The sequence below is a fragment of the Phoca vitulina genome, unplaced genomic scaffold, assembly GCF_004348235.1.
Source record: "Phoca vitulina isolate PV1807 unplaced genomic scaffold, GSC_HSeal_1.0 scaffold81, whole genome shotgun sequence".
In the NCBI taxonomy this organism is placed as follows: Eukaryota; Metazoa; Chordata; class Mammalia; order Carnivora; family Phocidae; genus Phoca; species Phoca vitulina.
Window position 1 is genome coordinate 2,068,625 of NW_022589784.1, and position 27,442 is coordinate 2,096,066.

Consider the following 27,442-nt stretch of genomic DNA (forward strand, 5'->3'; position numbering starts at 1 on the left):
AGGATGTGGGCTGTCACCGCCTCTTTCTTGTCCGTGTTGTGATGTCATGTATCTTTATTTTGTTATATTTCTGTCAAATGTACATGTCGTGTGTTTTTCTGCATGTATAATTTACAGGAGAATGTCATGGAATGAATTAATATAACTCACCTCAATGCCACCTTTTATTTTATTTTTTTAAGTTTTATTTTATTTTAAAAAATTATTTATTTTGGGAGAGTGGGGAGGGGCAGAAGGAGAGAGAAAGAGAGGGAATCTTGAGCAGACTCTGCACTGATCTCAGAGCCCAACACAGGGCTCGATCTCCCAACCCTGAGATCATGACCTGAGCCAAAATCAAGAGTTGGATGCTTAACCAACTGAGCCACCCAGGCACTCCCCAATGCCACATTTTAAATAACCTATCTAAAATTATCTTAGTAGGCAGAGAAAGAGCATTTTGTAGTATCCAACATTCACAGTATGACAAATACACTTACTAATTTAGGAATACATGAGAACTCTCAAATCCTCTTGGAGGGCATCTCTAAAATGTGGTTTATGAAAGAATGCACTCGTAGTGTTTAGAGTCACTTGTTCAGTAGAATTCTATACACATCATGGAAACCCAGCACTCTGGTCCCCTTCAGCAGGACTGTAGATCTCCCAGCCAGAACTAGGACATGTCAGTGTAAGAGTTACATTAAGAAAAAAGGAACTTGGGGCGCCTGGGTGGCTCAGTGGTTAAGCGACTGCCTTCGGCTCGGGTCATGATCTCAGGGTCCTGGGATCGAGCCCCACATCGGGCTCCCTGCTCGGCGGGAAGCCTGCTTCTCCCTCTCCCACTCCCTCTGCTTGTGTTCCCTCTCTCACTGTGTCTCTCTCTGTCAAATAAATAAATAAAATCTTTAAAAAAGAGAGAGAAAGAAAAAAGGAACTTGTCCTGTTTCATAGCCAAAGCCAATGTGTATATAGAACCTCAAGCCTATCACAGTAATTAAAAAAAAAAAAAAAAAAGATAATTAACAGGTATAATTGCCAAATAGCTGAATCATTTTAATAGAATTCAATCAATATTATAACCAATTTTTCCCTGGAACTCTGTCGCATCCTGATGGGGCGCCGCTCAAGGGAAGCTCCGCGGAGAAACCGAGTCAGATTCCCGGGGCAGAAGGAGGACGCAGGTGGGTTAGCGGCCCAGGAGCATCTTGCGCTGGGAAACAACCTCCCGGCAGGCGGATGAGACTCGTGTGTAGCGCCAGCCTGTCAGTCAGGATTCAGGAGGCGAGGTCTCGGAGATCTGCCCAATCCGGGACCACAGGGGCGGTGCCGGGACTGCCGTCCAATCAGAACGTGAAGGGCCGCAGGCTGTCCTATCACGGTGCGGGGAGCTCGGTGTCCTGGAGCAATATCCAATCAGGGTCGCGGGGAGTCTCTGTCTTACCAATCACGTCGCGGGACCTGAAGCAACGACCAATCGGAGCGCGGGGGCGCGTACCGCGGTGAAAGGCTCATCCTCCGGAAACTGTCCAATCGGGCCTGGGGGCGGGGGCCGGGGGGCGGATCCCACCGCCGTGGACCTGTGTCCGCGCCCGCCGCCGGAGGTGCGCACCTGCCCGGAGCTGGCCCAGGTGTGGTGTGCGCGGAGAGCCCCGTGCCCAGGTGCAGTGCCGCGTGCAGGAGTCCTGGAGAGCGCGGAGCGGAGCCGCGAGATGGTGAGTCGCGGGCCCGGGCGAGACCGGGAGGGGCTCGGTCCAACCAGCCGCGTCCGGCTGGAGGTGGCGGCGGGTCCGGGTCTCCCAACCCCGGGGGTCCCCTCCGGAGTCTCCGCCCTCGGCCGCGGGGTGGGGTTCCTGCGTCCTGTCCCCTCTCCTCGTGGGTGTCCCGGTGGTCCCACCCGATAACCTGTGGTGGGCCGTGGTTTCCGACGTCCTGTCACATCCCCGCGTGTGGGCCCTGCGGTCCCGTCCCTAGTATCTGCCGTGGCCGCGGGGTGGGGTCCTGGCATCCTGTCCCCTCCCCCCGTGGAGGTTCCCCGGGTCCCGTCCTGATTCTCTGCCGTGGGCCATGGGGTGGGGTTCCGGTATCCCGGTCATAGGCTCGCATGGGTTCCTGGGGCCGGAGGGTTCCATCCTGAGCCTCCACTCTCGGGTACGGGGTGGGGTCCTGGGGTCCAGGTGTGATGATGACCTGGGGGTTCCCTGAGGCCAGCCTGTCACAGGAGGGGCTGTGTGTGGCTCAGGCTGAGGGCAGGTCCACCACGTTCAGGGTCTGGAGGAAGGAGAGAAGCCAGACCAACGTGGAAGCAGCAAGCGTTTTGTGCCCATGGGTCCGTGGGGACAGGCAGCTGAGCGAATCGTGGATGAGGCACAGAGTGTGGATTTGGGGGGTCTGTGCCCGGCCCTGGGGTGGATGAACAAGGGGGACTTCCCTGTGAGTCCTATCTTGGTGGCATGGGGAAGGGGCCCTTTCTGCAGCCTGCTGTTTTCCAGGCCCCAACAGGGTGGGGGAGGGAGTGCCTTTCACCTCCACGGATGCTTGCCCAGGAGCACAGGACTCAGGTGGAGCCTGCCTGTCACTGACCCCGGGGGCAGCCTGTCCCTGTCTAGCTCAGCACTGACAGCTCTCTCTTAGGCAGCCTCACGTTCGGCAGATGGAAAATGACTGAATGCTTTCTGCCTCCTTCCTTCCCCTTCCGCGTGGAGGGTGGTCAGTGGGTCATGTCTTCCTTTTCCTGCTGACTCGTGTTATTCTGGGGCTTATCCAGAGAATGTCCGCTGGGGGAAAAGTGTCTCAGTACAGAGACTGTCCCTGTTCATTAGGATTGGGGGGAATATGCACGGAGTCCCCCACCTTCTTGTCAGGTGACCCCAGTGTTGCAAGCACTGAAGACTTTTGCGCCACATTTGCAGGGGTAAGATTTTTATATGCTAGTGTGGGAGCTGCCCCCGGCACTGCTGGGCTGCTTCTTCGCATTTGCAGCCCTGCCTGTTTCCCTCAGCAAGCAGTGAGTTATGGCTTGATTTTGCCTCTGTTGAACTTGCCCGACTGAACGGTACAGTGTAATTAATCATTTACCGTCACGGGTGTAGTGTGGCCCCTCAGCCCGGGTTTGTGTCCTCGTGTAGGCGTCCGCAGCTCGGGTCACAGTTTACTCCGCCTTTCTCGTGCTTCTGTGCCTTGGGGTATTTCACATACGGTGTGGTTTCTGGTTGGTCACTGCTACTTCATTCATTCTTACTTTTGCTTCCAAGTGCAAAATGCAACTTAATATTTCTACACTTGAGAGAAAAACTGTGGGATTGGAGATTATGGGTAACTTCAATTTACTAGGAAGGGATGGGGGCCTGTATGAAATGTCATGCCCTCTCTTTCCCCCATCTGTGCCTATGTGTTTAATCCTTCCATGTGATGTCAGCACCTAGAGCCTACTGTATTTTTTCTCATCCAATGGGTGAGCCAGAGTCTCCCCCTTATTATGTATAATTCTGACTTCTTATAATTGAGGCTGAGCATGTGGGGTTTCATCTTGTGTGGAAGAGTTTCCTGGCATAGTCCCACCTCTAGTTTGTGTATTGATTTATGTGTTCTTTACATACTCTGGACATGAGTCCTTTGTTATTTTTAGGTAGTGAAGGCATTTTCTCCTGGAGGGTGGTTTACCTTTTCACTCTCCTTACTCAGTGCTACTGAATGGACTCCTCTGAATTTTAAGAGAATCGTGATCGTCAGTGCCTTCCTTTTTAACTTATTCTTTTTCCCTTTATATTAGAAAACTTTGTAATAGCAAGTCCTAGAACACTTGTGTTTACCTCCTTCTGCAAGTGTTCTGCTTGTAAAATCTGCATTAAATTGTTTCTTCTAGGGATGCCTGGGTGGCTCAGTCGGTTAAGCGTCTGCCTTCAGCTCAGGTCATGATTCCAGGGTCCTGGGGTCGAGCCTTACGTAGGGCTCCCGGCTCAGCAGAGAGTCTGCTTCTCCCTCTCCCTCTGCCTGCCTCTCTGCCTACTTGTGCTCTCTCTCTGTCAAATAAATAAATAAAATCTTAAAAAAAAAAATTGTTTCTTCTACATGAAATTGGTATGAAAGACATTCGTCATCTCCCCTAGCTAACCTCTGGCACCACCTTCTGTGGGAAAATATCCAGCATTTCCATCACTGGGCGGGGCCTGCCAGGGCAGAGCCTGCCGGAGTGGGCGGTGCCTGCAGGGACTGGGCGGTGCCTGTGGGGGGGCACTGGGCGGAGCCTGCCTGACTGGGCGGTGCCTGCCTGACTGGGAGGAGCCTGCGCACCTTCAACACGGAGGCCTATCTCAGTGGCTTCCATTCTTATCCACTGGTCCCTCTCTCTGCTCTTGTGTATCAGCCTGATTCGGTTGTTATTCACATGCCTTGATAGTTTTAGGGAAAGTCTCTTCCCCTTGTTCTGTAGAAAACTTGGCTATTCATAGACATTTGCCTTCAATTTCAGTTTTTTGATGTTGTTTTTCATAAATTCAAAACTACAAAGCCCAACCTGGTTTGGGATTTCGTGGAACGTCATTAAAAGTCTGGAGTTGCAGGGCGCCTGGGTGGCTCAGTCGTTGAGTGTCTGCCTTCGGCTCAGGTCATGATCCCACATCGGCTCCCTGCTCCGCAAGAAGCCTGCTTCTCCCTCTCCCCCTGCTTGTGTTCCCTCTCTCGCTGTGTCTCTCTCTGTCAAATAAATAAATAAAAAATAAAAATCTTTAAAAAGTCTGGAGTTGCTGTCCTGGTGGTCGGTTTTCTTTCAGAGAACACGCACCACCCTTCCATTTCTGCCTTTCCACTCCGATGTCATCCAGGAGCATTTTAGGATGTTTCCTTTATGATCCTTTTATGTTTGTATTCGACATTGTATTTGGAAAGCCTACGGTTCTCCTACGTCTTTCCACTTTTACACAGAACACTTCAGTTCTGACACTTCTGGTCACTGGATATGCAGCTGTTTCCCCCACACCAATCAACTGTCTGCAGCACTAGCTGGGTGTCCTACGGTCTAACTCAATTCTGACACTTTCTGCCTGGAGACAGCATCAGATCCCACACGCTGGGGTTCAGTCCCATAAGACTGCCTCCCTTCCATAAGCCTATTGCAGATCCTAGAGCCCAGTCACCCACAACTGTCTGACTTGGCTACAAGTCAGAGGTTCGCACGACCCCCTCCTTGGATTTAGTTGCTAGAGCTGCTCACAGAACTCAGGGACCAAACACTTAACAGTTACCAGTTTATTAAGGAATATGATAAACAGTACAAATGAACAGCCACATGAAGAGGTACATAGGGGGAGGGCCATGAGCACAGGAGCTTCCCTCCCTGTGGAGTTGGGGTGCATCATCCTCCTGGTGTGGATCAGATCACCTAGCTGGATGCTTTCTGCACCCCATACTATTGGAATTTTAGAGGCATCCTCACCTAGGCATGGTCAGTGATTAACTATGACCCTAGACACTCTCCTGAGACTAGAGGGATGTGGTGTGGGGCTGAAAATTCAAAGCTTGTGGTCATGGCTTGATCTTTCTGGTGACCAGCCCCCATCCACAAGCCACCCAGAGTCACCTCATTAACATAAAAGATGCTCCTAGTGCTCTTATGACTTCATAATTTACAAGGATTTCAGGAGCTCTGTGCTAAGAACTGGGGGCAGAGACCAATATATATATTTTCTCTTACCTCACAGACATACTTTAGGACTTTAAAAATGTGTAATAAATTGAAAAGTTGTCATTAAAATTAGTTACATATATTCTAGGTTAGATTCTAAAATTTTTCTTTATTATTTTTTAATTTTAATCACCTGGTATTCATCACACTTGCCTCCTTAATCCCCATCCCATATTTCCCCCATCCCCCACCCACGTCCCCTCTGGTAACCATCAGTTTTTTCTCTATGGTTAAAAGTCTGTTTCTTGGTTTGTCTCTCTCTCTCTTTTTTCCCCCTTTGTTTTGTTTCTTAAATTCCACATGACCGAGATCATATGGTATTTGCCTTTCTCTGACTTATTTCACTTAGCATAGTATTCTCCAGCTCCATTCATGTTGTTGCAAATGGCAAGATTTCATTCCTTTTTATGGCTGAGTAATAGTCCATTGTATATATACACCACATCTTCTTTATCCATTCATCAGCTGATGGATACCTGGGCTCTTTCTCTATCTTGGCTATTGAAAATAATGCTGCAGTAAACATCAGGGTGCATATATCCTTTTGAATTAGTGTTTTTGTATTTTGGGGGTACATACCTAGTAGTACAATTGCTGGATCGTAGGGTAGTTCTATTTTTAACTTTTTGAGAAAACTCCATACTGTTTTCCAGAGTGGTTGCACCAGTTTGCATTCCCACCAATAGTGCAAGAGGGTTCCCCTTTCTCCATATCCTCACCAACACCTGTTGTTTCCTGTGTTATTGATTTTAGCCATTCTGACAGATGTGAGGTGATACCCATCTTGTTTTGATTTATATTTCCCTGTTGATGAGGGATGTTGAGCCTCTTTTCATGTGTCTGTTGGCCATCTGTAGGTCTTCTTTGGAGAAATGTTTGTTCATGTCTTCTATCCATTTTTAAGTTAATTTAATTATTTAGAGACAGAGAGTGCAAGTGGGGGTGGGGAGAGGGAGAGAGAATCTTAAGCAGGCACCATGCCCAGCTGGAAGGTGATGTGGGGCTCAATCTCATGACCTTGAGACCATGACCTGAGCCAAAATCAAGAGTTGGAGGCTTAACCAACTGAGCCACCCAGGCGCCACTGCCCATTTTTTAGTTGGATTGTTTTTTGCATGTTGAGTTTTATAATTCCTATATATATTTTGGATACTAACCTTTTATGGGATATGTCATTTGCAAATATATTCTCCCATTCTGTCGGTTGCCAGTAGTTTTGTTGGATTGTTTCCTTTGCTGTGCAGAAGCTTTTTATTTCAGTGTAGTGCCAATAGTTTATTTTTGCTTTTATTTCCCTTGCCTCCAGAGACATACCTAGAAAGAAGTTGCTGTGGCTGATGTCAGAGAAATTAGAGTAGGCTATTAGTAGTTAAGTTTTAGGGGAGTCAAAAGATATATATGGATTTTTAACTATGCAGAGGGTTGGTGCCCCTAATCCCTGCGTTGTTCAAGGTCAACTATACTCATTAAGTTTCCAAGTTCTGGGGGTCAGGTAGGGAGAAAAAAAAAATTTTTTTTTCCATATTGTAATTAGACTAATGTGAATCTGCCCCTGGTCCCAGCAGAAACCAGGGAACTGGAGAGCAGAGCCTCAGAAGGACAACAGTCCCATCTCGGTCACCAAATTTGCAACTGAACTAACATGATTTTGCTTCTTGGTGACTCACACATAGAAACTGCACCAGGTGAGTTGTTACACAAAGGAAACTTTATTTGCAGCAAATAAGGAGATCACAGGGAATACCTTCCAAATCTGTGACTCCCTGAGCAAGGGTGGATGGGTTCCTTTTGTTTAGGATTAGGGTAGATATATTTTTTAAAGATTTTATTTATTTATTTGAGAGAGAGAGGGAGCACACAAGTGGGGGCGGGGGGCGCAGAGGGAGAGGGAGAAGCAGACTCCCCACTGAGCAAGGAGCCCAGATCCCAGGACCCTGAGATCATGACCTGAGGCGAAGTCAGAAGCTTAACTGACTGAAACACCCAGGCACCCTTAGGGTGGATATTTCAATAGGGAAATCATATGTAGAAGCAGGCATAAGGTCGTATGTGCGCCCTAAGGCCACATGCCTATACATACATTGTATGTTATGTAAATGAGACTTGTGCCCCTCCTTGGGTGGAGATTTTAATATTCTAATGAGGTAAAGGTAATTGTCGGGTATTCCAGAGGTCACTCTTTGGTCCATCTGTGCAGGTGTGAGGGGTTTAGCTCAAACTGGTCTGGGGCCACTGGAGGTCTTGTCATGGCAGCCACTACCACCTGAGGGGTGGTTTGGGGTTTCATTTGTCTGAGTGAAGAGATAAGCCAGAGAGAAGAACTTAAGGAAGGTAGTGAGTACAACCTGGTGGGCAGTAGAGGTGTCAGGTCTTGGGGTCTAGTTGGTGACATTATTTGTTTGCAAAGGTATATTTTAGCTTCAAAGAAAGTTTCTATCTGAAATAGCAAACGTTAAACAGTAATGTTTCAAACAAGAGTCATAAAAACTATAATTATCGTTCTCCGTTCATTCAGTCCCATGTTATTCTTGTTCTGTTTGAATCTGGTTTTCCCGCTAGTTTCATTAATGCTCACACAGTTCAGTTCCGTGATCCTAAGGTTATCAGAAACCTGTCTTGTCAAAAGTCCTTTCCATGAATCTCCTTGAAAATTAAGTACTTTTGCAAAAGCATCAGAACAAAACAATAGCTGTAAATGACAAAAGATAAAAAAATGGCCATGGATCTGATAAGAGTTCATGGTAATGTAGCGGACACAGAGATTTGGTTATTTCTGTGACACTAAACACTTCAGTAACTAGAATTACAAGTGATAACATACCAGGACATATCAGATTTCTAGGAGTTTCATATAATTTCTAGAACATTTATGTATCCACACAAATACAGCCTAAAGAAAGCTTAGTATTCCTTCTTATTTGACAGAGTTTCCCATGTAATTTAATGTATCCAATAAGCCTAATTAGTTTAACATAACAAATCCTCTGGAATGTTCTAGGGACCCTTCAGGGGAAATCCCAAGTTCTCTTCCAGGTCAAGAAGACTTCATTTAGAATTTGATTTTGGGAAGTTTGTCAGAAACATCAAAAGGAGTTTTAAAGCACTTGGTCAAATAGGGCCATAGGTCACACTGTGAAACAGCACCTTGGTTATGAAACAAAGTGATAATAAAATATTAAAAAGGCAAATACAAAAGGTTAGATGGTTATTAGCAAAACTTAACTTTTAATATTGAAAAGATTCAGTTTTGGGGCACCTGGGTGGCTGAGTCAGTTAAGCATCTGCCTTCAGCTCAGGTCATGATCCCAGGGTCCTGGGATCGAGCCAGCATTGAACTCCCTGCTCAGCAGGGAGTCTGCTTCTCCCTCTCCCTCTGCCCTTCCCCCAACTTGTGCATGCTCGCTCACATGCTCTCTCTCTCAAAAGTAAATAAAATCTTTTTTTTTTTAAGATTTTATTTATTTATTTGACAGAGACAGACACAGTGAGAGAGGGAACACAAGCAGGGGGAGTGGGAGAGGGAGAAGCAGGCTTCCCACGGAGCAGGGAGCCTGATGCGGGGCTCGATCCCAGGACCCTGGGATCACGACCTGAGCCGAAGGCAGACGCTCAACGCACTGAGCCACCCAGGCGCTCCAAAAGTAAATAAAATCTTAAAATAAAATTAAATTTAAAAAGCTGTGTGACCTAAGTAAGATACTTAACTTCTCTGGCTTGATCTCACAGAGCTCTTCCACAAATTAATTTTGGCAATACCATCCAGAGGTAGAAAAATACCATACAACACATATATAGGCATATAGGAACGGATGCAGACAGAGACCTTAGAGTCCCCAAGTTTAGTGGAGAAGGTGTTTCATTTGTCCAATTTCCAATTACTTCCTCTCTCTTTTTCTCTCTCCTTTTCTGTGATGAGAAACATCTCCCTAAAGTTTGTATTTCAGGGAATGGCCCTTAGATCCTAGAGAAAATGTGGGTGGATAGTCTACACTACAGAGGCACAGAGCAAGTACCCAAGTTTCTCCAAGGACTTTGGTTTCTCGGGACAATACTTTACAAGCCTTTTGAGATAAAGAGGGGAGGTTTTGAGGTTGGTCAAAAGGACAGGTTGAAGGACTTTGATTTGTTTCTGGACAATTCTGGGGCCATTTTCTAGTTTTGCAAAGATTTTAAAGATTGCATTGCAACTAAAATGACATCATAGGTTTATGTACCCATCCAACTACATTATCCTCAATTTACTTTTCCCTCTGTGTACCTAGTTTTATTTTAGCTTAGGAGAGAAAACCTACTTTCCTATCAGACTCAAAATATGACCAATGTGGCCAAACTTTTGACTAAAGAGCTACTTAAAAACAAAATTCTTTTAAATATTTTGTCAGTTTTCAGCCAAGAGAAACAGTAAACACTGCTGGCATTATTGAAGAACCTATCCCCCCTCCCAGGGAGGATGCAAAGGTTACTGCCTCCCCAAGATACAGAGTCATTCCCAAAGATAGTTATAAGGAAGAACTGACAACCTGCATGTCCCAAGCAGGCAGCTAAAATGATCCAAGCAAGAAAGCAACAGCTATCCCTGGGAGAGAAAGGATCAATAACCACTGGGTCTGGATTTGGAAAGGAGGGGGCATAATGGAATTTCATTTTCCTCTCCTACCTGCCCCTGAACATTAGCCTTCTGCTGGTCATTTGTGGGAGAGCCTAGGAGAAATTCTGGTCATCTGTTTCTTCTGTGATGACAGGGAGGGGATTTGTGAATAGCCACTCATCTTTCTAATTCTTCTCTAAATTTGGTATAATCTGCTGAAAAGATCTGCTGCTGTCCAAGGGACAAGAATTCTTTGTCTGGGGGCCTAGGATAGATCCACAAAGACCAGAAGCTGGCAAGCGCTGTCAGTCCCGGTGCTTCTGACTTCCAGCATTTACATGAGCACCTGCATACCCTAGGCCTAGAGAATGAAGAGAAGCTAAGGCATATGGGGCTGGATTTTGAGAAGGGGAATTTACACTGAGTTTAATTTTTGTTCTAATCTCTGTTCTTTCATCTTGTTAAGGGAGTCCCTAAGGCTAGTCATTACATTGCTTTGTGCTAGGACTCTCCACAGGTGCCAATAAATAAATTGTTTAAGATGACAACTCTCTAATTTTTTTTATTCTTCTCTCAAATATAGCCAATTCAAAGGAACCATCATCTAGCCATTGATGAGTAGGATCATCAATAGCAATTCAAACCATTAAGCCTTTTTGTGGCCCAAAGAGGCCTCACACAAGAGACTATGAAATATGCAGCACTCATAAGATCCAGAACGTTCACTCCCAGAGATAGTCTAAGAAAGCAAAGACCTTCATTGCTTAGGCAATAAGGATGGTGTAGTCCGATTTCCCATGAGAACATGAGACACCTCCAGTCACAAACCCCCTAAGCTGTGACACTGGGCAGGTGCTCACCCACAAAGTAATGAAGAATGAAATAACGAAGTCCCATTATGGATTGGGACACTTTATGACATTTCCCCCTGAGAGTTGGCATGGCCAAATAAAAAGTGCTGCTTGGAACCCCAGCTATTCAACTGGATGCCAAGGTGCACCCCATTAAGTGCACTTTCCAGATGGTGGGGACCCAGAGCAAATGTTCTCATTGGTCACAAAGCCATGTTCTCAAGATATAGAACAAGACAAGAGTTTTTCTTTTTCTTTTCTTTTTTTTTTTTAAAGATTTTATTTATTTATTTGAGAGAGAGAATGGAAGAGAGAGCACGAGAGGGGGGAGGGTCAGAGGGAGAAACAGACTCCCTGCCGAGCAGGGAGCCCGATGCGGGACTCGATTCTGGGACTCCAGGATCATGACCTGAGCCGAAGGCAGTCGCTTAACCAACTGAGCCACCCAGGCGCCCGACAAGAGTTTTTCTTATGTGCACATTAATAGCTTTAGCTAAGCCTTGGGTCTCTCAGAGCCAAAAGAATACTTTCTCCTTTTTTTTACGCATCAATTTTGTGGCTTTGGCTTCAGCAACAGCCTTTACCTCATGTGCATGTTAACCCAAAGCCACGTTTGTCTAAAAAGATACTGGTCTGGTGAGAACTATGAACTACCCAGTCTGTGAAGCTGGCTTGAACAATAGGCTTATATGCTGTGTTCTGCCTTATGGTTTCCTTTCTAATGACAAACAACACAACGAAGTACGACCATCTCTGAGAGAAAAAGGACCACTAGAGTTGCTAAACCCAGGGAACTAGTTTCACTAATATTTTTTCCTACTAATCTAAATTTAGAGAAGAAAAAAAGAAGGGGGGACTCTCACCACTGCTTCCACTGGACTGTGCAGAAAGACATGCGAGACTCTGACATAAGAATTCTTACTTTTTGCCAACTCTTGTCAGACATCCCAGGATCTTTCTATTGCAACAGCTTTGGGGGTGAGCCGTGTCTAGTTGGTGAGGTCCAGTGGGCTTGCCAAAAGTGGTGGGGAGGAAAATTTTTACTGTACCATTAAAGGTTCTTCTGGCTGGTCTGAGAATTACATTGACATGAGATCAATTAGTAAGGGGAAATCAAACTTAATTTTGTAACATATTGAAACCCAACATACAAGAAACGTTCAAAGACAGGTAAAATGAGGTATCTATGCCCTCCTGAGCATAGGAATAGGATAGGGACCTGGGGCTTCAAAGGGAGGAGGGTAATTCACAGGCTAATAAGAAGAGCAGATGTTTGTTAATCAGACATTTGCCCTGCCATACAGATGAGTCACTCAGATAAAATTTATCTCTGGTAATAACTCTTATTCTGGGAAAGACCCCCAACTTGGATTTTCCTAGGTAGTTAAGGGAGGGACAAAAGTTTCTCTTGAACCTGCAGGGTCTCAGTTGCCTTCAGCTCAAAATAGTCCACATGCCAAAGTAGCATGTTTTGGGGAGATTTGATCTGAACCCCTAAGGAGTAAAACATGTTGGGTAAATCTAGGACAGCAAAATAGGGGCCCTGAGCCTTTGGGATGTCCTCTATCATCTCTGTAACATCAGGAATGGGAGAATAAATGGCGAGAACCTACACATCTAAGATTCCATAGTCAGTTGTTGAAGACCGTTCATTGCCACCCAGTTTTAACCTGGCAGATAGGCTATTACAGTGTGAGGTAGGTGGTAGGCTAATGACCCCAGGATTTAGCATATTTCTAATGATGGACGAAGGCCCTCTGTATCTTGCTCCAGCTGACACCATACTGCATTTACTGTTTGCATTGGCCGAGGCAGTTGATAATGCCATTTGACATTCCCCAGGGATGATTAAAACACGACCCAATGCATCCTGTCTGTGGCGCCAGCTGTGATACTGTTAAGTCAGCATTTGTTACATGGAGTCCTAGGGTTTCTAATGAAGAGTCCTGGTTCTGCAAAATTCCACAGGGGAACTGAAGTAGAATTTATCACCACAGTCCTGGAAGTGGTACATGGCATGCTTGAGGGGCCAGGTGGGAGGTCACTTCAGGTACAAAGCAGAGTGTCTCCAGTAGAGAGAATTTAGTTAGGTCGTGTTTCATGATACACTCTGACCACCTCTGCCTTTTGTTGGGTTGTGTGATCCATTCACACTTAATGTGATCATCATTGTGGTTGTCCTGTGTCCCCATTCACTCTTGCTGTCTTGTGCCTTTGTTTGATTGATTGATTGATTGATTGATTGATTGATTGATTGATTTGTCAGAGAGAGAGAGAGAGTACAAGCAAGGGGGGTGGCAGGCAGAGGGAGAAGCAGGCTCCGCACTGAGCAAGGAGCCTGAGGCAGGACTTGACCCCAGGACCCTGGGATCGTGACCTGAGCCGAAGGCAGACGCTTAACCGACTGAGCCACCCAGGCGTCCCTGTCTCGTGCCTTTATTCCTATACTCCTCTACTACTTTGTTTTGCATTAATATTTTCCAGTAAAGCATTTCAATTAGTTTAATTACATTTTTAAGTATTTTTTTTCCTTTTTTTTTTTTTAAATTGGTTGCTTTAGGGTTACCAAATACTCCTAATCAGATCAGCTTAGATTTATGATTGTTTAATCCCAGCAAGGTACAGAAATTTTGCTCCTATGTAGTTTTATTCCCCCCCCTATAAGGCATTATTTCTCTATATGTTACAACTATTAATGTTACAAAGCCAACAATGCATGTTTTAATTAATGCTTTATCATCTTGAATCATTTCCACCCCTTTTCCATTACAGTTTTGCTCCTAGCCACCTCCTTTGTGCTGTTATTGGGAATCAGTTTACAGCATAAGTTTTATATACCCAACAATACATTACAAACACTATTTTACACCATTACCTTTGAAATCAGTTAAGAAAATGAAGAAGAAGAGGGCGCCTGGGTGGCTCAGTTGGTTAAGCGACTGCCTTCGGCTCAGGTCATGATCCTGGAGTCCCTGGATCGAGTCCCACATCGGGCTCCCTGCTAGGCAGGGAGCCTGCTTCTCCCTCTGACCCTCCCGACCCCCCCCCCCCCCCAATGTTTTCTCTCTCTGTCTCTCTCTCTCTCAAATACATAAATAAAATCTAAAAAAAAAAAAAAAATGAAGGAGAAGAATATGCATTTATGTCATTACCTTTGCCATTGTTCTTTATTGTTTCATGTGGATTCAGCTTTCCTTCTGGGAGCAATTGCTATCAGTTTTTTGTTTTTGTTTGTTTGTTTGCTTTTCAAGTTTTAATTTTAAATTCCTGTTAACATACAGTGTAATATTAGTTTCAAGTATATAATTTAGTAATTCATCACTTACAACACCCAATGCTCATCACAGGTGTCCTGCTTAATACCCATCACCTATTTCCCCCATCCCCCACCCACCTCCTGTCTTCTGGTAACCATCAGTTTATTCTCTACAGTTAAGAGTCTGCTTCCTGGTTTGTCACTCTTCCCCCACCCCCATGTTCATCTGTTTTTGTTGTTTTTTTTTCCTTAAATTCCACATGAGTGAAATCATATGGTATTTGTCTTTCTTTGACTGACTTATTTTGCTTAGCATAATACACTCTAGCTCCATCTACGTTGTTGCAAATGGCAAGATTTGATTCTTTTTTATGGCTAAGTAATATTCCATTGTATATAAATACCACATCTTATTTATCCACTCATCAGTCGATGGATATTTATGCTCTTCCCATAATTTGGATATTGTTGGTAATGCTGCTATAAACATTGGAGTACGTGTATCCCTTCAAATCTGTATCTTTTTATCCTTTGGGTAAATACCTAGTAGTGCAATTGCTAGGTCATAGGGTAGTTCTCTTTTTAATTTTTAAGGAACTCCATGCTGTTTTCCAGAGTGGCTGCACCAGCTCAGATTCCCATCAACAGCGTAAGAGGGTTCCCCCTTCTCCACATCCTTGCCAACACTTGTGTTTCCTGTGTTAATTTCAGCCATTCTGACAGGTGTGAGGTGATAGCTCATTATAGTTTTGATTTGCATTTCTCTGATGAGTGATGTTGAACATTTCTTCATGTGTCTGTTAGCCATCTGTATGTCTTCTTTGGGAAAATGTCTACTCATGTCTTCTGCCCATTTTTTAAACTGCATTATTAATTTTGTGGGTGTTGAGTTTTTAAGTTCTTTCTATACTTTGGATACTAACCCTTTCTTTATCAGATAAATCATTTGCAAATATCTTCTCCCATTCCAGAGGTTGCCTGTTACTTTTGTTGATTGTTTCCTTTGCTGTGCAGAAGCATTTTATCTTAATGAATTTCCAATAGTTTATTTTTGATTGTGTTTCCCTTGCCTCAGCAGACATATCTAGTAAAAAGTTGTTGCGGCTGAGGTCAAAGAGGTTGTTCCCTGTGTTCTCCTCTAGAATTTTGATGGTTTCCTGTCTCATATTTAGGTCTTTCATCCATTTTGACTTTATTTTTGTGTATGGTGTAAGAAAGTGGTCCAGTTTCATTCTTCTGATGTGGCTGTCCAGTTTTCCCAGCACCATTTGTTGAAGAGGCTGTCTTTTTTCCATTGGATATTCTTTCCTGCTTTGTTGATGATTAGTTGACCAGATAGCTGTGGGTTGATTTCTGGGTTTTCTATTCTGTTCCATTGAGCTATGTGTCTGTTTTTGTGCCAGTACCATAGTGTTGTGATGACTACTGCTTTGCAATATAGCTTAAAGTCAGGAATTGTGATGCCTCCTGCTTTTCCTTTCTTTTTCAGGATTGCTTTGGCTATTCGGGGTCTTTTGTGGTTCCATACAAATTTTAGCACTATTTGTTCTAGCTCTGTGAAAAATGCTGGTGATATTTTGATAGGAATTGCATTAAATGTGTAGATCGCTTTGGGTAGTATAGACATTTTAGCAATGTTTGTTCTTCTAATCCATGTTCCATTTCTTTGTGTCATCTTCAATTTCTTTCATTACTGTTTTATAGTTTTCAGAGTACAGATCTTTTACCTCTTTGGTTAGGTTTATTCCACAGTATCTTATGGTTTTTGGTGCAATTGTAAATAGGAAACATTCCTTGATTTCTCTTTCTGATGCTTCATTATTGGTGTATAGAAATGCAGTAGATTTCTGTACATTGATTTTGTTTCCTGTGATTTTACTGAATTTGTGTATCAGTTCTAACAATTTTTTTGGTGGAGTTTTTTGGGTTTTCTATATAGAGTATCATGTCATCTGCAAATAGTGAAAATTTTACTTTCTTTGTGCCAATTTGAATGCCTTTTATTTCTTTTTGATGTCTGACTGCTGAGGCTAGAACTTCCATCACTATGTTAAATAACTGGTGAGAGTAGACATTCCTGCCTTGTTCCCAACTGTAGACGAAAAGCTCTCAGACTTTCCCCATTGAGGATGATATTAGCTGTGGGCTTTTCATATATGGCCTTTATTATGTTGAGGTATGTTCCCTCTAACCCTACTTTGTTGAAGGATTTTATCTTGAATGAATGCTGTATTTTGTCAAATGCTTTTTCTGCATCTATTGAAAGGATCATATGGTTCCTATCCTTTCTTTTATTAATGTGGTGTATCACGTTGATTGATTTGTAAATATTGAAACACTCTTGCAGCCCAGGAATGAATCCCACTTGATTGCAATGAATGATTCTTTTAGTACTATTAAATTTGATTTGCTAGTATTTTGTTAAGAAGTTTTGCATCCTTGTTCATCAGGGATATTGGCCTGTAGTTCTCTTTTTTAGTGGAATCTTTGTCTGGTTTTGGAATCAGGGTAATACTGGCCTTGTAGAATGAGTTAGGAAGTTTTCCTTCCCTTCCAGTTTGGGAAGAATAGGTATTAACTCTTTAAATGTTTGGTAGAATTCACCTGGGAGGCCATCTGGCCCTGGACTTTTGTTTCTTGTGAGATTTTTGATTAGTGATTAAATTTCTTTGCTGGTTATGGGTCTGTTCAAGTTTTCTATTTCTTCCTTTTTTTTTTTTAATTTTAATTTTTTTTTTAAGATTTTATTTATTTATTTGAGAGAGAGAGAATGAGAGACAGAGAGCACGAGAGGGAAGAGGGTCAGAGGGAGAAGCAGACCCCTTGCTGAGCAGGGAGCCCGATGTGGGACTCGATCCCGGGATTCCAGGATCATGACCTGAGCCGAAGGCAGTCGCTTAACCAACTGAGCCACCCAGGCGCCCTCTATTTCTTCCTGTTTCAGTTTTGGTAGTTTATATGTTTCTAGGAATTTACCCATTTCTTCCAGATTGTCCAATTTGGTGGCATATTTCTTTTCTCTCATTTATGATTTTATTTATTTGAGTCCTTTTTTTTTTCTTTTTGATACGTCTGGCTAGGGGGTTATCAATTTTATTAGTTTTTTCGGAGAACCAGCTCCTGGTTTCATTGAACCTTTCCACTGTTTTGTTTGTTTGTTTGTTGTTTGTTTTTAGTTTCTGTATTATTTATTTCTGCTCTAATCTTTATTATTTCCCTTCTTCTGCTAGCTTTAGGCTTCATTTGTAGTTCTTTTTCTAACTCCCTTAGGTGTAAGATTAGGTTGTTTTTCTCTGAGATTTTTCTCGCTTCTTGAGGTAGGCCTGTATTGCTAGAGACTTTCCTCTTATGACCACTTTTGCTGCATCCCAACGGTTTTGGACTGTTGTGTTTTCAGTTTGTTTCCATAGATTTTTAAATTTTCTTCTTTAATTTCCTGGTTGACCCATTCATTCTTTGGTAGGATGTTCTTTAGCCTCCATGTATTTGTGGTCTTTCCAATTTTTTTCTTGTGGTTGACTCCAAGTTTCATAGTGCTGTGTTCATAAAACATGCATGGTATGATCTCAGTCTTTTTGTAATTGTTGAGGCCTGATATGTGACCTGCTCTGGAGAATGTTGCATGTACACTCAAAAGGAATGCGTATTCTGCTACTTTAGGATGAAATGTTCTGAATATATCTGTTAAGTCCATCTGGTCCAGTGTGTCCTTCAAAGCTATTGTTTACTTGTTGATTTTCTGCTTAGATGATCTGACAATTTCTGTAAGTGGGGTGTTAAAGTTCCCTACTATTATTGTATTATTATCGATGAGTTCCTTTATGTTTGTTATTAATTGTTTTATACATTTAGGTACTCCCAAGTTGAGGGCATAAATATTTACAATTGTTAGATCTTCTCATAGGGTATTCCCCTTTATTATGATATAGTGCCCTTCTTTATCTCTTGTTACAGTCTTTGGTTTAAAATCTAGTTTGTCTGACTTAGGTATGGCTACTCTGGCTTTCTTTTGATGTTGTTAGCATGATAAATGTTTCTCCATCCCCTTACTTTCAATCTGCAGGTCTCTTTACGTCTAAAATTAGTCTTTTGTAGGCAGCATATGGGGTTTTGTTTTTTTATCCATTCTGACACCCTGTCTTTGATTGGAGCCTTTAGTCCACTTACATTCAGCATAATAATTGATAGATATGTATTTAATGCCATTTTATTACTTGTTTTATCATTATCTCTGGAGATTTTTCTCTGTTCCTTTCTAGTCTTTGTTATATAGGGTCTGTTTTTTTACCACTGAATAAGTCCTCTTTAATATTTCTTGCAGGGCTCGTTTAGTGGTCATGAACTCCTTTAGTTTTTGTTTGTCTGGCAAATTCTTTCTCTCTCCTATTTTGAATTATAGCTTTGCTGAATAGAGTATTCTGGGCTGCAGATTTTTCCCATTCAGCACGTTGAATATATCCTGCCACTGTCTTCTGGCTTCCCAAGTTTCTGTGGATAGGTCAGCTGCTACCCTTATTTGTCTTCCCTTGTAAGTTAGGGACTTCCTTTGTCTTGCTGCTTTCAGGATTTTTTATCATTGTATTTTACAAACTTAAATACAATATGTCTTGTTGTTAGCCTACTTTTGTTGGGAGTTCTCTGTACCTCCTGGATTTGGATATCTGTTTCCTTACCCAGCTTAGGGAAGTTTTCAGCTATTATTTCTTCACATAAATTCTCTGCCCCTTTTTCTGTCTCTTCTTCTGGGACTCATATGATATGAATGTTAGTATGTTTGATTCAGTCACTGAGTTCCCTAAGTCTACTTTCATGATCCATCATTCTTTCTCTATTTTGTACAGCTTCATTATTTTAAATAATTTTATCTTCTAGGTCAATTATTCATTCCTCGGTTTCTTCCATTTTTGTGGTCATTACATCCACTTGGTTTCAAATCTCACGTATAGCATTTTTTATTTCAGCCTGACTGGTTTCTAGCTCTTTTTTTTTTTTTTAAGATTTTATTTATTTATTTGAGAAAGAGAATGAGACAGAGAGAGAGAGCATGGGGGGGGGGAGGGTCAGAGGGAGAAGCAGACTCCCTGCTGAGCAGGGAGCCCGATGCGGGACTCGATCCCGGGACTCCAGGATCATGACCTGAGCCGACGGCAGTCGCTTAACCAACTGAGCCACCCAGGTGCCCTAGCTCTTTTATATCTGTGGTGTCTCCCTGATGTCTTCCATGCTTTTCCCAAGCCCAGCTAGTATCCTTATGATTGTTGTTTTAAATTCAGCATCAAGCATATTACTTATATCTGTTTCAATTAGATCCCTGGCCATGACCTTTTCTTGTTCTTTCTTTTGGGATGAATTCCTCTGTATTGGTATTTTGTCTAGGTGTCTGTCTTCTTCTGTGTATTAGGAAGCCTGTTATGTTTCCTGCTTCTGAGAGTAATGGTTTTATGAAGAGGTCATATAATGTTTAGGGCCTGGTGCTTCGGGAATTGTCTCTGGTATGTGCTATGTGCACTCACTGTTGTGTTTTGGCTGCTCTGTCCCTCAGTTCAGTCATCTACAGAGGCCTCCTTGCCTGCAGTGGGGGAGTTTGGACCTTTGCCAGCATTGGGTGAGATTTAACTAAGTGTGCTCTGGTCTGCTTGTTAAATGAGACCTGATGCTATTTCCACTAGACCTGAAGCTTTGCAGAAACTATTGTCAGTAGGCATTGTGTGTGTGTGTGTGTGTGTGTGTTTGTGTGTGTGTGTGTGTGTATGTGTGTGTTGGGGGGTGTATGCTGGCCTTCTGGGGAAGGGGCCTGCTGTGCTGGTCCTTAGGCACACTTGCCTGAGAAAAGCAGTACCTGCAGAGTGCAGGGAGGCAGGACTTGGTAGAAGCAGATTAAGTCAGTGTTGGTGCTGTGCTGTTTACTGAAGTTGGTTTATGCTAAGGGGCGGGGTAGGGAAATGGCACCAGCCAGCTCCTTTGTACCCTGAGAGGGGAGTCCATGCTTGCTGCTCTCAGGGAAGCCCTCCAAGAAGAGTGAACAATTTCCCCTCATGTATCCTAGGTGTTTTTCAGATTGCCATTCTCAAACTGTGTCCATGTTGATTGTCTGCCTGGAGTAGTGCAATGTACTTTGGGCTCTACACCAGCCAAGTTGTCTGATTTTTAAAACTCCAGACTTCAGGGACCTGGTGTGGTGGGGACCTGTGCTAGTCCTCTGGGAAAGGATCTCACTGTGCTGGGATTGATGCTGGTTTGATCCAGAAAGGCAGTCACACCAGTGTGGGATTATGAGCAAGCAGGCTAAACAGCCAGTGTCCGGCTTAGCTGCCCTCAGCAGGTGTCTCTGCTCCTATGCTAAGGGGCAGGGGAGGGAAATGACACCTGCAGCCTCTTGTCCCCTGAGAGGCAACTCTGCGAATGTCTTCTCTCACAGATGCACTTCAAAAAGAGTGAACAGTCTCTCCCTGTGCCTGTTAGATGATCTTCAGCTCATGCTGTCTACCCTGGGATTTTTTGCATGCCTTCAGTGCAGGAGTAGGGCATCACTCTTAGGGCTCTATCCCAGTCAAGCCTGCCAACTTCTTTAAGTCCAGTCTTTGAGCTACACTGGTTGCAAAAACTCATGAAAATCAGCCCCTCTCATTTTCCAAGCCAATGGCGTTGGGGAAGTGTTCTCCTTGTGCATTCCCATGTGTTCCTGTCTCACCTTTCTTTGCAACCATGGCTCCCTTCCCTTTGTAGCACCTGTGATCCGTCTCCCCCAGACTACATCTCCGCACCTCCTACCTTCCTCAGGGTGGCCTCTTTTCTCCCTGTACTTGTGCAGTTGCTTCTCTCAGCCTGCAGGTCGATTTCTTGGGTACTCAGAATGATTTGATACTATCTAGCTGTGCTCTAGGGATGAGGCAAGACTGGAATCCTCCTACTATGTTGTCATCTAAGTTCCCTGCCTCAATTGCTATCAGTTTAAAGAATTTTCTTAGTATTTTCTTATATTGTGCTTCTCCTGGGAAAAAAAAATTATCGGGTTTTGTTATCTGGAAATGTGTTCATTTTCCTTCACTTTAAAAAGTAGCTTTTGGGATATAGATTCTTTATTGGGAGTTGCTCGTTCTCTCAGCACTCCGAATACATTACCCCATTACCTCTGACTTCCGCTATCTCTGCTGAGAATTAGCTCTTGTCTTATTGTGGTTCCCTTCTAGTTGACAGGTTTTTCTCTTGCTGCTTTCATGATTTCTCCTCATCTCTGGCTTCCAGTTTTCATTATGATGTATCTATTCGGGGGTCTCTTTGTGGTTTTATTCTTTGGAGTCCATTGAGCATCTGGATGTGTAGCTGATTTTCAATAAATTTAGGATGTTTTTAGTCATTATTTCTTGAGTATTTGTTCTGTTCCTTCCTCTCCCATTCCTCATTCTCGTACTGCCAGCACGTGTGTTGGTACACTAAACGGTACCCTACATTTCTTCTATCTTCATTTTTATTCTCTCTGTTCTTCAGATTGCATAACCAGCCTGTCTTCACGTTCACTAGTTCTATATCTTGGCAGTTTCAATCTACTGATAGCCCCCATAGTGAATTACTTTATGACTCAGGGAGTTGATGATGCTCTGTGTCAGGGGTCTCCAAGACCAACCTCAGGTATGAGGACTCACTACAAGGGCTCACAGAAATATTTATTCCACAGAAGGACTTAGTTCAGAAAAGCTCTTATACACAGTGCTCCAGTTGACTATGGGGAAAAGGTCTGTATTGAAATTAGTGAATAGAAAAGGAACACAAAACAGAATCCAGGAGAAACCAGGATCAAGCTCCAAGTCGTCCCCTCTCAATGCAGTTGTACATACAGAGCTTAATGTGTGACAACTTTTATGAAATATTTCTAGCCAGGGGAGCTCACCCAGGTCTTTTTAGTGAGGGTTAGTCATGGGCACTCCTGTGTGACTGGTCTTAGCTTCTCAGCATCCAGCTTCTCTAGAAGTCTGATACAGTATGTCACAGGGCCCAAGGCCCCACCTATATACACAGACACTCTTATCAGTCCATGTATTCTGAGGGCTTGCAGATTTCCTCCCAGGAGTTGGTCAAGGGCTAGTCCTAAAGAATATTCAGGGTTTGGACAATTAAGATCTGTTACCCTTTTACTGCATACTTTCCAACAGAAGTATTTATTTAATGTGCATAGCATATCTCTCTGGGTCCTGCTGATAGAAAGGAGTAAGACGAGAGTGGTCATGGTAAATATAGCGTTAAGGTTGACTCCTTAGTGGTGCAGGTAAGCCTATTAGAGTCAGAGCACATATTGTGAGACCAGAGGATCTGATTTGAACTTCCTATGAATTGAGTTTAGGTCCCCAGTGCTTTCAGACTCACCCTTCCTCCTGCACACATCATGTTTCAGGACTCGGTGGTCTTTGAGGATGTGGCTGTGGACTTCACCCTGGAGGAGTGGGCTTTGCTGGATTCTATGCAGAAGAACCTCTACAGAGATGTGATGCTAGAAACTTTCCAGAACCTTGTCTCAGTGGGTAAGGATGGCTTCAGGCCTTCACTTAGTCATCTAATAAACAAGTATCTCTTGTCAGTGCTTTTCCACAATTTGAAATGTGGAAAAGAAATACACTGGTAAGTAAGACAGACATTGTCACAGCCATCACGGACCTACAATCTAATAATGTCTCCATGACAGTGGAAATGTGTCCCTTAAACTGAGGTTTTATTTTTGTCTTGGTTCAAAGACTAGAAACTCCTTTGGCTTCATTAGTGGGGGATTGGCTTCATGTGTTGTTCTGGTTCAGAGAGAGGTTTCTTGGAAAACTTTTGATAGTCGTTAGTAAATTGCCTACCATTTTGACCCTACCATTTTGACCCCTCCTGCCTGCCATCCATGAAGTCCTGAAAGCACTAAAGTCCTCAAAGTCTTTCTTTACTCATAAGTTCCTTCTTCCTTTAATATGTTCATTCACCTTTTTGTTTGTTTCAGATTATGAAACACTGCTTAAAGCCAGTGGGTTGGTTTCTCAACAGGATATGCATGAGGAAAAAAAATCTAATGAACAGAAAATGGCAAAATTCACAAGAAATCGTTCTTGTGCCTACATTTTAGAAAAAAATTGCGAAGACCATAGCATTGAAGATCAGCATGGAAACCATGCAAGACATCTGAGGTGAGTTGTGTTCACAAGATAAAGCAGTACTAATCCCAGGACAGAGTTTTGGTAGGTCATGAAATTTAAAAAACTAAAAACACAGCTCCAAATCTATTTGAGAGAGAGAGGACAAGTGGGTTGGGGGGGGGGGGAGGTACAGAGGGAGAGGACGAAGCAGACTCCCTGCTGAGCAGGGAGCATGACACAGGGCTTGATCCCAGGACACTGAGATCATGACCTGAGCTGAAGGCAGACAGTTAACTGACTGAGCCACCCAGGTGCCCCCAAATCTATTTAGAATTCTAAGAAAGTTTTTAAAAACTTGATTGAGACATTGAGTGTTTAAGCATAATTCAGTTAGACACTTTTAGGAAGTCCCCATACATGATAAACAGTATGAACAGTGAACATGATAGAGGTCACTTCTAGGGCATTAGTTAACTCTAAGACAATCCACAGAGAGTAGAAAAACTTCCTGTCTACTAAAATGCAGTTAGTCATCTGGCTCTAATACTTATTAGTTGCTAATAATAAATCATTAATAAACATAACATTGATAAAGTGTTTCTGACTTTTAACAGAAATCCCGTGACAGGCAGATTCTGTGAAGGTAATGAAAGAAATCAGCATAGAGAAATGTGCAGCCAGTTTCCCCATTTTAATTTCTGCAAGAATGTTTCTACTGGAGTAAAACTCTATGAATGCACCAAGTGTGGAAAAGGCTTCATGCATCTTTCTTCCCTTAAGAGGCATGTCAGATCTCACTGTGGACAAAAACCATATCCGTGTCAAGAATGCAAGCAGGCTTGCGTTTGTCATGCACACCTAAGAACTCACGCTGGAGAGAAGCCCTATGGATGTAAATTATGTGGGAAAACCTTTCCTTATTTCTACTCCCTCACTCAACATATCAGGATTCACACTCCAGAGAAAAACTATGAATGCAAGCAATGTGGGAAAACCTTCCACGAGTTCTCCAGTTTTACTGGGCATGTGCGTACTCACACTGGAGAAAAGCCATACAAGTGTAAGGAATGTGGGAAAGTCTTTATTTATCCCTCAGTCTTTCAAAGGCACATGATAACACACACTGGGGAGAAGCCCTATGAATGTAAGTTATGTGAGAAAACGTTTCGACATCCCTACTCCCTTGCTCAACATAAAAAGAGTCACACAGCAGGGAAAACCTATGAGTGCAAGCAGTGCAGCATAGCCTTCCACGAGTTTGCCAGTCTTACTAGACACAAGAGAACTCACACTGGGGAGAAGCCATGCAAGTGTAAGGAATGAGGGAAAGCCTTCGTTTATCCTTCTACCTTTCGAAGACACATGATAACACACACTGGAGAGAAGCCCTATACGTGCAAACAGTGTGGGAAAACCTTCAGTTATCCCCAGTCTTTCCAAAGACATGAAAAGGCTCACACTGGAGAAAAGCTGTATGAATGTAAGGAATGTGGGAAAGCCTTCAGTTGGCCTGAAACCTTCCAAGCACATGTGAGGATGCACACTGGGGAGAAGCTGTATAATTGTGAGCACTGTGGGAAAGCTTTCAGTTCCCCCAAGTCCTTCCAGGGGCATGTGAGGACCCACACTGGAGAGAAACCTTACAAGTGTAAACAGTGTGGAAGAGCCTTCAGTTGGCCCTCAACCTTTCGAGAACATGTGAGAATTCACACTGAAGAGAAACCGTATAAATGTGAGAATTGTGGGAGAGCCTTCACTTCTTCCAGATCCTTTCAAGGCCACATGCGCACCCACACTGGAGAGAAGCCTTATGAATGTGCACGATGTGGGAAAGCCTTTAGTTGGTCCTCGTCCTTACAAAAGCATGTGAGGATGCACACTGGAGAGAAACCCCATAAATGCAAACAATGTGGGAAAGCCTTCAAGTGGCCTTCATCCTTTCGAAACCATGTGAGAATGCACACTGGGTAGCAGCTCCAGAAATGCATGTAATATTTGAGTTAGGTCATGCTTTCTAGAGAGAAATTCCATAATTGTAAGTAATGTTGGAAAATCTTACACTAATTCATGTATCATATTCCAGGAAGGAAATATAGAAGTTATAAATATGGCACTGTTTGTCACTACCTCATTTAAAAATGGACCCCTAAATAGTGAATTTCCAGTTCTTTCACAAATAAATGTTCATATGAGAAATAATTCTCTAAGTCTTTCAGCTAGAGTGCAGGGGTTTAAAAAGTGGGGTGTTTGGGGGTTTTTTTTCCTGTTTTTTCAGTTAATACCATTTTCTTTCTTGGTAGTTTATTTGAGCCATAGTAATTTGAAGTGTGCTTTTAATGTGACAGAAAGTTTAACTCTTACATAGTGTGTTGTAGTGTAAGTGCTTGACATCGAGCTTCAGATTTTAATGTAGGGGCCTGACCGTAGTCATTTGACTGCTGGGGCATCTACCTGAAAGACCTCTGTCTGGAATAAACATTGTTGGCTATAGAATACGGCTGCCAGCAGAACAACTAGATACAGAACCAGGCCACCCTCCACCAATTAAGTTCCTAATAAATAATAAACCTGCAAAACCCTAGGCAGCCCACCTTTGTCCCCAACATACATAGAACACCAGGTCTGCATTCTCTACTCACAGCCTTGCTGTGTGGCCCCAGGCATACTGTGTACTTCCCAGGACTTGGGAGTAATAAACCTTGTTCTTCTAAGTTCCATGATGGCTGTTGCTAAGGTGCGTCTTATAATAAGAACCACAGGGAACAGTCCAGTCACAACATTGGGTCTGGATGGGGTCAGGTCTGTGGGGCCTCACCACAAGCAGTGTGGCCCAGGTGAGCACACCTAGGCTTTCCTAGCTGACAGGATCACCACTGACCCGCTGAGATGAACAAAACAGTAGTCTTTCTGTATCATTAGAATAACAGGACTTGGGTCATTTTGCAGTTTTCTTACTGTTCTAGAAGGGCACATAGTGGATATCACTTATGTATTTCTTTCTTCTTACTGAAATACTCATTTAATGTAAAAATTTGTAAGTATGCAAAACTCTACAAAGAGTGATCTTTATCTCCTGCAATTTGCTCTTTTCCTTGCTTCTGCATGTGACTTGGACAGCAAGCTTTGAATTAAGAATAGAGACTCTGACATAATGAAACATATAGATAGAGATGGTTATACCAGATTTCATTATGGAAATGTGGGTAAGGCTGGGAATTCAACTTTCCTAAATGTCTTTCCTGTATACTTCCAGGTTAACATTCATTAGTTGACAAATTTTCATGAGACATAGAAAGCAGAATGGACACTGCCTTCTAGACCATTACACTAATTCCTGCCCCTTTTAATCAAGAGTCCCCTCAAAACAGACAGCAAGCACTTGACTTTCATTCTCTCAAACCTAACCTGTCATTATCTCCATGTCCTCCACCGACATGGATACTAAGAAATGTTTTTTTTTACTTTTCACTCGGGATATATTAAAATATCCCATTGCAATTACAGAGTGTGAAATCAATGTTATAATTTTGCCAATTTAGGCACCATTCATTCTGAGTCAGTGTTAACAGGTTTGTACAAATTCATGTGTTTTTCTTTCTGGTTTTTTAATGTACTTAAAACTTCTGACATAAACATGATTTCATATTCATTCGTGATAGTAAAAACTTATTTTGTCAATGTAATCTAGCCAAGACCACCAGGACCATGCCTGCAGCCAAGGGGAGTGGGTAGGTTATGCCGCTGCAGTGGGACACTCACTCACCAGGGAGGTTTGCAGGATGCATCAGTGTTTTAAGAGACTGACCAGTTTGGGGTTTCTGTGATTTGGAGGAGCATTGAGTGATGTGAGGTTTGTTCTGGATTGGCTACTCAGGTCTGGTTGGTAATCTTCATAGTTCTTATTTGGAAGAGACAAAATTGAGTGGAACAGCGTCACCTGAGTGGCTCAGTTGGTTAAGCGGCTGCCTTCAGCTCAGGTTA

The 27,442-nt window shown here is 43.2% G+C and overlaps 1 protein-coding gene across 1 annotated transcript; it reads left to right on the forward strand.

Annotated features, from left to right (window-relative positions):
- Positions 1 to 1,536: 1,536 nt before the first annotated feature.
- Positions 1,537 to 27,438, forward strand: LOC116625689 (zinc finger protein 555-like). Its single transcript, XM_032394465.1, is given in 4 exon segments — positions 1,537 to 1,694; positions 22,747 to 22,873; positions 23,329 to 23,512; positions 24,076 to 27,438. Coding segments are annotated over 4 exon segments (1,671 nt in total). The 5' UTR covers positions 1,537 to 1,691; the 3' UTR covers positions 25,433 to 27,438.
- The last annotated feature ends 4 nt before the right edge of the window (positions 27,439 to 27,442 follow it).